Here is an 11,449-nt window from a genome sequence, read left to right as displayed (position 1 = left end):
AACTGCATTTAAACGCAGTCACTGGTTCCCAGTTTTTCAGCCAATAGAACCCAGCCGAGAACACTGTACGCATGTTGTCCAGATTGACAACTGTAGCAGCACAGGCAGTATGGGCAAGCCCAGGCTACAGTGCAGTTCATCTCTCCACACTTTAGACTCTGAGATTCGCTCATAAAAGTCCAACTTAAACCATAAATAACCACATACTGTATTATGTTCTTTGATTATTTTATGGACCTACCAAAGAGCATTTGTGTGCTCTGTAGACAGTCTCCTATTGAATTGCTGTGCAGAAATTATTGCTCTAGATACAATAAGATGTTCTTGAATTTGAGATGTGCAAAAAAAAAACCCTTAAATGCTTGTTGCAAATAAATGGGTCAGCTATGTGTACAGATGGTGGGACAGACGGGGCTACTGATAACATATTTCCTTCCAAGTCTGTCTGGCAGGTTCTCTGGATAAATTCCACTGTTCAAATCCACCGTTTAGACCAGCTAACCAACCTGCTGCAGGTAGTTCTTCCAGAGTAGTAATCCAAACTGCCGTAGCACAGCCATTCTGGGAACTGAGAGGTGCAGAGCAGACCCACACAACCTAAAGAAAGAAAGGAAGAAAATAAGGGAACATGGCCATTAACACAGCATTAAAGCTTGGACTGAGAAGAAGGGTTTGCCACTCTGTACCACTAGAAATGAGCTGGTAGCCTACAGTCACTGTCTTCCAGCAGCAGTCATAGCCCATATATTGCCTACATGAGGAATTAATGCATGTTTTTTTTTTTACAATGAAAATGTAATGCTAAAGAGTACATTCCACAAGAACAAATGCATTAGCCTACCCTTAATGGTGTGTTTGAGGTACAACAACCCACATGTCATTTTAAAGGGAAAGTTAAAATGCATACTACATTTCTGGATCAACCACACAACAACTTGGCCAATGTTTCATGTTCAACGTATGCAAATAAGAATAAGGTATTCACTGCGGTTTGAGTTGAAGAACAAAACCTCGTGTTGTTTCTGCTCTGGTCTTGTAAGGAGTCTTTGTTAAGCATGCATAAAGAATGAGTGTAGACCAGTGTTTCTCAAACTTTTTCAGAACGAGGACCACATTGTCCCCCCTAAAAATGTTCAGGGACCACCTGTCAACTGAATTGAGAGTTGAGGGGTGCTGATTTGACACTGCTAAATTCGATGCAGATCACTCACTCTTTATTCATATTACAAGTCTGTATTATTGTGGGGAAAATAAGACTTCAGCCATGTTGACTTTTGTAATTATGTTACAAATATATCCTACTGCTAGCTCGTCTTGGAAAAGTAGAATTCCCTTCGCGGACCACCTGAGCACTGTCGCGGACCACTAGTGGTCCCCGGACCACACTTTGAGAATCACTGGTGTAGACTATCATCAGCATATGGTAGGCCTACTAATGACATTTCTCTTGGCCGCGTTGTTTTCCTTGGCCACATTCATGCAAGCTGCGGTCGCAGATAATTTACCGTTCAAACCATGTTGTCACATGAAAGCAGACGACTTTGCAATCTAACATGTGGGGAAGCTGTCAACGGAAAACCCAGCTTCACACGAAGGACACAGCTCTCCTTTGTCGGGAAGACCATGCTCTCGATTTCCATCTAGCTATCGCATTACATCAAGCCAAGGTTCCTGTTGTTTGCTGACTTAACATTCAGCTAGGTATATCTGCTAAAGCTGGCACATTTTAGGAACGTTGTCATTCGCATGGTTAGCTTTGCATGGTGAATATTGTCTCAAGGCCCGTAATAAAATCAAGACAGGGGGATACATTCTTGGTTCGTGCTACATTTTCTCCCTCGGAAAGGAGGAAAGAAATCTGACTTCGATAAGTGAGGCCTTCCAGAAAAGACCACCGAGCTGCCAAACTTCAGATTGTTTTTTTAATCGTGATAGCTAGATAGATAGATTCTCGTCTCGATTCACACCCAAGTTACGTTCTTTCCAAAGGAATAAAAACAACAGGGATGCTCGACGTAAGGCCTGGTATCATCTGGGTGAATCTCTTCGCTTTTCCTCCAGAACACGCACCAGACAACAAAGGCACTTTGAATGATTTTGTTCATGATATATTAGTAAAATGCATTCCCATGTAATAGACAATGTAGAGCATAAAGGTCTTAAATGACAGGGGACGGTGATGTTAAAAGACTTTTACCTCAGATGAGACGGTAAAAGCAGGCAGATGTCATATGTCGTCCTTCAGCGCAGCAACGTCGGAATCATCCTGCTTTACAACGGTGACATTAAAATTCCTCCCTTCGCTGACCGTGAACGGTTCCTCTGAGGCTTTTAAATATCACGAAGTTGATGGATTCCGGGTTGTTTCGCCTTTAGAGCGATGTCACTGCGGCACAAGATAGACGGCGCTTATCCATTGTGCTAACATACGACGATCATCAACAAATAGACACGTGACCAGGTGAGGCAGCCCAGCATCTTGTCACGTGACCCTCGAGTGGTAAAGGACAAAACAGCTGGCCGGATGTAAATTGTGATTCGAACTGGAGCTCTACAGGTAAAAACGTGCAACACACCCGTCCAAAAGTAGGTCACAAAACAACACACACACACACACACACACACAGCTACTGATGTTGCATGCATCTTTGAAGCAAGCCATCACACGCCATAAAATGTAAGTCGTAACAATAAGAAAATGAGAGGAACATTATGCTGAACACGACTGAAGTGACCGGTTAGGATAGGATTGGACAAGGGTAGCTTTGACCCGGTTAGCAAGAACTATAGAGCTCTATGCTGTTTTAGCATACTGTGCAGGTTGTTTGCAATCTGTGACTCAGTGGAGGATCCCTGGGCAATTCTAATTCCAATGCTGAAGTCAAACATTTTGCCACTTGGCATTAATAAGCAATTTACTGGCCATCTAGTCAGGAATGCTTTGATGGGATAGATCACTGGATCACCTTCCGCCAGACAGTACCTTTTATGACCACAGTGTGGTGCCTATGTAAAGGATGGCCGATTTATACAGGGCAATAAAGATTATGAGAATAAACATAGGCGAGAATGAGTATAATAAACTAAGGGAAATACTAGTTGCATTAACACACATACCTCAAAGGTAAATGCTGCTTGTACATAACCTAGTAAACTAGATGAATCCGCCTACAGTAATTAGACATTCATTTAAATTGTATAGCATGGCTGAAATAGCTATACTTAAAAACCAAACAACTTTCAGTTAGTATTATTGTATAATTTATGGTGTACATTATGTATACAATAAGAATCAGTTAGTCAGTCACAGAAACAACAAGCAATGTTTATCATGTACTTTAATGAGCTGGTTGACAAAAACACAAACATTAAGATACACTAATAGCATTTCCAACACACATGGTGAATAAAAAAGTGAACATAAAATGTTGATATTTCAAGTAATGTGGTCATTCACAGCATCATGTGTGTGTGTGTGTGACGAGGAGAAAAGAGACGCTGTACAAACATATAAAAAAAGCCTTAATTATTATTTACGAGTCACAGCTGCCCAAAACCTGGACATAACAGTACATAAATGGTCACAAAAATAGTTCTGAGTTCAGAGATCTGCCACCTATTTTTTTCAATATACAAAAAGGCAAAACCAAGCCTCATATGCACCACAGGGACGGGGATGCTCATTAGCGAATGATTGTTTCAGCTCGGTGACCCTCAAGGTCGTGTTTAAGTGTTTGTTTACACACTTACTTCTGAGGGTTATTGTACTGAGAAGCTGGTTCAGGAGTAAACCAGGTGAAGTTAAGAGGTAAATCATCTAATAGAAGAGCCCAGAGTCTTCATTTCTCCCAGGCTCTCCCATTAGGTGATTTACCTCTTAACTTAACCTGATTTTCTCCTGAACCATCTTCTTAGTATAGACCCCTGGATCGGAGAAGTGCCAGCATAAATATGAACACACGCAGTCATACTGAAAGCAAAAAACAAAACAAAAACATATTAAACACTTTGGTGACAATGCAGACGTAGCACCATTTTCCAAATGCACAATAAAACCAGAAGAGTATGCAAATACAAATGAATGTATACTCTGTCATTCTGCCTCATTTCAGAGAACTAGTTTCCACCAGGAGCTGGCAGACATCCACTGGCACTGAATGCCTCTCTCTTCTGGCTCAGACAGTACAGCGAGTTAGTGATCCGTGTTTTCAGCCTTGTGTAAACATGTTTTTACAATATTGACAACAAAAACATATTCCTGACACTATATGAACAAAAAGCACTACACGTTACCTACAGTGTATGGGTGTCAACTAGGCCATTTTCCCTCCATTGACAAATGTTCATCTTGATGCAGCAAAACGTAACTCAAGTCATGAAGGTCATGCATATGATTACAAAAACACACAAACAGAAATCTACAGAAGAGGTTTCCAAAACAGACCCACACCACCGTTATACAGCCTGAGGTGATCTACAGAAAGATCAAAGAGTAACATTGTGGACAGTGACGCCTTCACAAGTGGGAAATGAAGACCAATACACAGAGTACAGAGTGCATGAAAGAACGAATAAGCCCTAAAGGCCTTCACAAGTTTGATGCACTGATTGGATCAGTCTTTCTGAAACAGTGAGTGAGTGTGTGAATGTTGAGGCAGGAGGTGTCACTATGGCACTAGTGACCGTGACAAGTGTGTTGCAGTGGTGACCTGCATGTGTGCGTAATAGGTGTTCTGATGGCTGGCAAGTCCTTTCACTCAAAATACTGCAAGAGAAATGTTGACTGGACAGTGTAGGGATTCTCCTACCGCATCCCCTCCACAATAAAAAGGCAGACAACAAAATAAAAAAACCCGAAACAAACCAAAACAAAATAAGAACCATGTAAAGCTGACTCGTGGATTGCAATGCACAGGTAAATGTGCAAACACGTCTGCGACTCCTCCTGATGAGTTACTCTCTCGTAGAGTATGACGTCTTATAAACGAAAAAATCCAAAAGTGCTACTGCAGAGGGGAGGGTGCAGTGTACCGTTGCGCAAGCTCCGGGGGTGAAGTCACATGTGAGCGGAGCCTGATAGCACTACTCCTCCTCCTCCTCCTCCTCCTCCCTCCGCACTCCCCTCCTCCCCGCTGTGCGCCGCTCCGTTCTTCCTCTTCACCTGCCTGCGTACGGGTCCGTGTGCCGGCACCAGCAGCCGGAAGCCAGGAGAGCGGTTTGGGGGCGACGAGGAGGAGGAGGTGGCCAGAGGGGAGAGGGTGCAGGGGAGCAGCGGGGAGGAGGAGGAGGAGGTAGGGCTGCAGTTCTGCACGGAGGAGTAGCCAGAGCTGTGTCCGTCAGCGGGAGGAGTGAGGAGGGAGGAGGAGGAGGGGAGCGCGGAGGTGGTCGACAGGGGCCGGATGTCCGAGAGGGAGAGCTCATGGTGGCCACACCTGCTGAGGCTAATACTGCTGGTGGTGGTAATATTGTGGGTGGTGGTGGTGGTGGTGTCGACTCTGGAGGACTTGGCGCTGGCGTCCTCCTCGGTGGAGCTGTCGTCGTCGCTGGAGAGGGCGCGGCAGTGCACGCGAGACGATGGGTCCACATCAGCCTCCAGCTGCAAAAGTGGCAGCACAGGACCTGTCGAGGAGACACAGAACACCACCAATGTTACGACAACACAAAACACTACCAATTTAAAATAGCCATACAGTAACTACTGAGATTGCATGCAACTTCATACAGGAGGTGAACTTGGCTATTTTAAAAGGAGATTCCGATGTCCATCACAATTTATGTGCTACAAATACCATGATTTAATCCCCCCCACCCCACCCCAGTTAGCCGGGTTCTCACCAGACCCGTTTGTACGTGTAGCTCTGGAGCCCCCTGGTGGAGCTAAACCACACACATCGGTCTGGAATAGTCAGCATGTCTCGAGCCAGAAGGTTGCCAGAGCATTTATTATTTCAATGTCGGCTCGCTTATTGACTCTTTAGAACAGTGTTTCCCAACCTTTTTTGTCTCGTGTACCCCCTAAGCCTTTTCTTTCTGCCTTGAGTACCCCCTAACTCAAGTTCCATATGGGTTTCTCTATTCCAACGTGAATATGTTCCATACATTTGATAAAATCACATTTTTCCAAGTACCCCCTGCCGCGTACCCCTAGTGGTACACGTACCCCTGGTTGGGAAACACTGATGTAGAGGTCAACAGAAAATGTTTTTTGAAGGAATTTGCTGGTGTCAAGATCGGACAAATAGATAAAGCCATGCCTTCCGCCAAGTCAAGGAGCAGTTAGCATGGCCGCAGTCGCACAGGGCGCCGCCATCTTTTTCAAAGGATGAAGACGAAGCCAACGCATGCTCTTCCAGACCTAATAGTGGAGCTCAGGAAGCGACGCGGAACTACACAGGTTGGCACCTAAGCCCACACTGCTCCAGGGACTGTAACCAGTGCCCTGTAGTTAACACAACTCACCCTCAGCGACAGCGGCAGCTGCTGCGTCCTTCTCGCCCTCGCTCTCCTGGTCTCCCTCGTACCCCGAGCTGGAAGTGTCCAGGCTCCAGTCCAGGATGTCCCCCAGCAGCGCCTCCTCCTGAGTGGACAACTCCGCCGTGGGCGTGGCCAACAGGCTGCTCCGTTGCTGCTGGACGCTCTCACCTCGACGCCTGGGGTACAAGTGAAGTAACATAAATAATCCTTTAGCGTTACATTTAACATAATCCTTAGTATTACACTTTCACCAACGTCTGGGGTACGATTTAAGTAATTTATTCCTTTAGTAGTACACTCTCACATCGACGCCTGGGGTAAAAATTTAAGTCAACAACATATTGCTGCTTTAGTGTTACACACTCACTTCGACGTTCACATTTAAATAACATATTCCTTTAGCCTTACCTTGGTGCTCACAGTTCAATAACACGCTTTTAGCATCAGGGCCTCCGCATGTGCTTCTGACAGCACTGCTAAGCACCATTATAGTAGTTCCCACAATTTCAGATATCCCCGTACACAGGCACCAATGTGCTCTAACAAGGAATGGCCCATTTTACCACAGCTGAGCATGGATAATCAATGGGCGGCTGCCCCCCAAAATAGAACTCTCCTCTAATTGGCAACAGACAGGTGTTGTATTGAAAACAGTGGAATCAGACCAGCTGCTTGAATATAGGTCAAAGTGTACGGGGACAGGAACTATTTGAGTAGACGTTATTCAAAACCTCAAAAACAGCCCTTAAAGTTAATCGTTTTTTCCCAGTTTCAATGCTGACATTCATAGTTACTGTGTAAATGACGCAACCAACTAGATTGAGTGAGAGATGAGTTCACCGCACCTTTTGCTGTGGCTGGAGGGGGAGGAGAGGAACGTGTGCATGTCTGCTGGCTCTGCGCTGGGACCAGGAGCTCCTTTCTTCACCTGGACCTCAGGAACCTCCAGGATGTGGCACAGCTCAGACAACTCCATCACCTACAGCGCACACACACACAAAGACATGCAGAGATTAATTACAGATAGAATATAATGGGAGACATCCATTTTAAATTTTAGTGTTTATGCCGCGTGCACACTTGGCACTCCGGTAACCATAACACCAGAGCCGACGCCACCTGGTGGACACCGTATTACCTCAGAAAAACTACTGCAGGCAGGGTCTAGTGGCTGGTTTGAAACAGCGGGCGAAGACAATGCCATAAAAGTTCTTTATTTCAACACCAAGAGCGCTTCATTTCACCTTTTTGGTGTGTTACTGATATAGATCATGTGTGAAAAAATAGGTGGTGAATACTGTTCTCAACTGTGTAACAAACAATAAAGGCTTGTTTTCTTGTCTACCTTTCTAGTCTGAATTATTAATAAGGATTAAGTTTGGACATTGTTGCTGTGTTTAACAGTTTAAAATGGCCAAATTTATCAATTCATTTTTTAGAAGATCCACATAAAACCCTACAGTGTTTATCATCACTCAGAAACAGCTGTCTTTATCACATGGAATTTCCAGAGGAGTTGAAATTTTTGAACGCATGCGGAGGCTCTCTGATGCAGAATTTCTTCCACACAGCACTGTCCTGACCCTAACCACACACGGGATGCGGATCGCCATAGAAGGTTACAGTTACTACAGAATTTCGTTAAGACTTTAAGACTGTTGTTCTGAATATTATGGCTTAGAATGCAATAGAGTTTAGACTCACCGGCTCCTTGCTGATCTGCTGATAGACGTCGTCTTCAAAGCGCTGCTTAACACCGGTCAGGGACACGTCCCTATGGTCTTTAGGCACGTCCTGCCTAAAGCTGAGATGGAACAACACCAAACAAGCTACGGTGAGAAGTGAACACATGGGACAAAGCCACTTGACGATTCACAAACATTAACAAAAACTTCAACAAATACAATTGAATGCCTTTTTATGATCACTAGTGTAAATTGTACATGTGAATATACATATTCACAATGACATTGATAGCACTCTAGGGAAGATATTAAAGGTATATACTGTACACAGTGGGCCATTTACAAAAAGGTATAACAAAAAAGTATAGTTACCATTTGATGTAGAGCATCATGGCGGTGGGGACGAGCTCATGGCTACTGAAGCCGGTATTCTCCACCAACAGAGGAGGCCAGACGGGAGCTACGGAGACAAGAGATGAAAAGAGGATCACATTATATTCCAATGCACTTAGCTGGCTGAACTACATGCAATCACACAGAATAAGTACAAGGACTGGGAAAACCTGGAGTAATGTGTGACTAGGTAAAGCCAAGTTAGACCCCAGCCATGGGTGATGCGGAGCATGCGCTTTGGTTACAGTGCCCGGAGAAGTGTCTTGGCTTGCTCAAAGGCACTACAGCCATGGATGAAGGTATTAGGGAGAGATGCAACCCTTTGATCTTGTCCACCTCTAACCATGGGCGCTTTGGCGCCCTGTGCTTACCGTAGTCACGGGTCGGTAGCAGGTGTTTACCGTAGTGGTGCAGTGCGCGTGTCAATAGAGGGTGTTTACTGTAGTTTTACAGCGCACGTGTCAGTGGTTACTGTACTGCTGCAGTGCGCATGTCAATAGCACATGTTTATTGTAGTGGTGTATTGCGTGTGTCAGTAGCAGGTGTTTACCGTAGTGGTGCGCGTCAGTGGCGGGCGCTTGGTGTAGTGCGCACGTCTAAGTAGTTGCGGGTCCGTAGTGGTGCAGTGCGCATGTCATGTCAGTAGCGGGTGCTTACCGCAGTGGTGTAGTGCGCGTGTCATGTCAGTTGCGGATATTTACCGTAGTGGTGTAGTGTGCGTGTCATGTCAGTTGCGGGTGCTTACCGCATGGTGTAGTGTGCGTGTGAAGTGCAGACGCAGTGCGCGTGTCATGTCAGTTGCGGGTGCTTACCGTAGTGGTGTATTGCGCGTGTGAGGAGCAGGGCGGCGCAGGCCAGGTGTGCGGGGGCGGTGGCGCTGAGGCAGGTGTAGAGCAGAGACAGCTCGGAGATGTAGCTCAGCAGGTTGATGCTGCGGCCCTCCATGGGCAACAGGGACTGCAGCACTCCGCCATAGTCAACCAGCGTCGGGGTCTGATGGGGGACAGAGATGAGCACAGACACACACCACAAATGATTAGAAATTGTAGTCAGTATGGAGCCTTCAGGGTGTTGCCATTTCAGGGTTCCCACCCTGAGTCAGATTTGAAATTCCACGAGTTTCAATGATCATAACAGAATTTTCATGAACTCCTCCCGCGAAAGGAAATTTACATTTCAAAACACACAGTGATATTTACTGAGTGATACATACAGTGATATTTGCTGAAAAAAGGTTTTAACTTTTTTCACCAACAGCCAAAACGGCTAGTAGATGCTAATCTTACTAGCCAAACGCACACTCTCTATGGGTCAAAGTGGCTACTAAGTTAGTCTCTGCTATCAGCTGAACTGAAATTCAACTGAAACAGAATTTGGCTGATTGACTGGTGTTTATTGCCCTGGATCCAGACAACACTCCATCCCCTTGGATTTCATTTACTACTTACACGTATCCTGCCTCCGAGCACTGCGATGACCTCTCCCATCATCCTGACCAGGTCTTCGTACTGGTAGGTGTTGTCCGTCAGCCACACCGCCTCCCGGATCGTCAGGATCTCCTTACTCACGTATCTGCACAGCAACACACAATCAAGTTTAAACACACATTCATGCCGTGCACTACACCCCCATCTGCAGCAAGGGGGACTCCACCTGATTTAGGGCAACACATTGTAATAGAAGTGCTTGTCACAATTTGGTTGCACATTACTTGATAGTGTCGTAAATAGGGTCAAAACACAGTCATGGACAAGTCATAAACATGATGTCAATGTCAAATATTTTATTCCTGAAAAGCTGACATTCGGTAATGGTAAAGACAACCCCAACAATGTCACTTCATGAAATGACTGACTGCAACTATGAAAATGTATTAAATAATAAACTAATATTCCCTAGCATGAACAAAGTACAGTGAGTGCTGGTGCAGACAAAGATGCACCTTTTCCTGTATGAGAGGTGCAATTTTCCCAGTCTCAATCACATTCGTGAATGGGCAGCATGAGTTCTGGAAATAAAACTACTAAAAGCCACCCACCTGGTGCAGATGACCATGCATGCGATGCCGAGCAGCTGAAGGCGAGCTTTGGGCACTGAGCGCAGCACCAGGTAGCGGTCCACGCAGTACACCGTCACGTGCAGCGTCAGGCTGGAGAAGTCCTTCATGGTCGTCACCTCCACCAGCCAGTCCACCAGGATGTACCTGGAGTAACACAGTCACAGTTTAGCCAACCAACACCCACTTTACAGCGCACTAGTATCCAATGTAGGATATTAAGCTTATTACTGAGTGTGAGTGTGTGTGTGTGTGTGTTGTTCACATGAACCACAGATAATTGGCGCCTTCTTGGCAGCCTCCAGAGCTGCGGGAATGTGCATGTGTATTTAAAAGCACTTCGAGTTAACTGTACAGTTGTGATATTGTGCTATATAAATGCTATATTTTGACTGAAAATTGTTAGACAGAAAATCAGTTCAGGCAACCAAGTCCGTAATACGTAAGGGTTAACGTTCGGCGAGAAGGTCGCTACCGTGGAATAGCAGCACGACAGAGAGAATCTTTAGACCCCGACGCGGAGCGGAGGGGTCTTGTTCTCTCTGAAGTGCTGCTATTCCACAAAGCGACCGACTCGCCGAAAGTTAACCCGCTTATTATATGGATATACTTAAATGACTCACACATGGCGGGGACATTTCTTTAGGCCTATTTAATGTTAAGATTGTTGCTGCGCAAAACAAAACAGTGCCGTTGTGGAACACCGCTAGGCAACAGCTAGGTAGCCAGGACAACAGGTGTTGTCTATCACAGCAGCTGATTAGAGTCTTGTTGAAAAGTCGCTTTAGCAGTGAAAAGTCTTGTTGCCATTGACAGCGGTCTGTTATAGACCAACCCGTCC

At 45.4% G+C, this 11,449-nt stretch overlaps 2 protein-coding genes across 5 annotated transcripts in view; both read right to left on the bottom strand.

Annotated features, from left to right (window-relative positions):
• The window catches only part of abca3b (ATP-binding cassette, sub-family A (ABC1), member 3b), a 49,266-nt gene extending 46,821 nt beyond the window's left edge, over positions 1-2,445 (bottom strand). Inside the window, exons 1-2 of the mRNA XM_063219945.1 lie at positions 2,198-2,445; positions 507-597 (exon numbers count right to left, since the gene is read on the bottom strand). Of these exons, the coding sequence (XP_063076015.1) occupies positions 507-560 (54 nt within the window). The 5' untranslated portion in view covers positions 561-597; positions 2,198-2,445. The remainder of the gene's footprint in view (positions 1-506; positions 598-2,197) is intronic.
• An 875-nt stretch (positions 2,446-3,320) lies between these two features.
• The window catches only part of ccnf (cyclin F), a 32,593-nt gene continuing 24,464 nt past the window's right edge, over positions 3,321-11,449 (bottom strand). For all 4 annotated transcript variants that reach the window (XM_063219876.1, XM_063219883.1, XM_063219890.1 and 1 more), the window contains 8 exons: positions 10,591-10,755; positions 10,001-10,124; positions 9,365-9,545; positions 8,532-8,619; positions 8,179-8,278; positions 7,320-7,453; positions 6,460-6,650; positions 3,321-5,619 (listed from right to left, as the gene is read on the bottom strand). In XM_063219876.1, coding sequence (XP_063075946.1) covers positions 5,057-5,619; positions 6,460-6,650; positions 7,320-7,453; positions 8,179-8,278; positions 8,532-8,619; positions 9,365-9,545; positions 10,001-10,124; positions 10,591-10,755 — 1,546 coding nt within the window. In that variant the 3' untranslated portion in view covers positions 3,321-5,056. The remainder of the gene's footprint in view (positions 5,620-6,459; positions 6,651-7,319; positions 7,454-8,178; positions 8,279-8,531; positions 8,620-9,364; positions 9,546-10,000; positions 10,125-10,590; positions 10,756-11,449) is intronic.

The sequence above is a fragment of the Engraulis encrasicolus genome, chromosome 2, assembly GCF_034702125.1.
Source record: "Engraulis encrasicolus isolate BLACKSEA-1 chromosome 2, IST_EnEncr_1.0, whole genome shotgun sequence".
NCBI classification, from domain to species: Eukaryota; Metazoa; Chordata; class Actinopteri; order Clupeiformes; family Engraulidae; genus Engraulis; species Engraulis encrasicolus.
The sequence above is the reverse complement of the archived record's forward strand: the minus strand, read 5'-3'. Positions and strand labels throughout refer to the sequence as shown.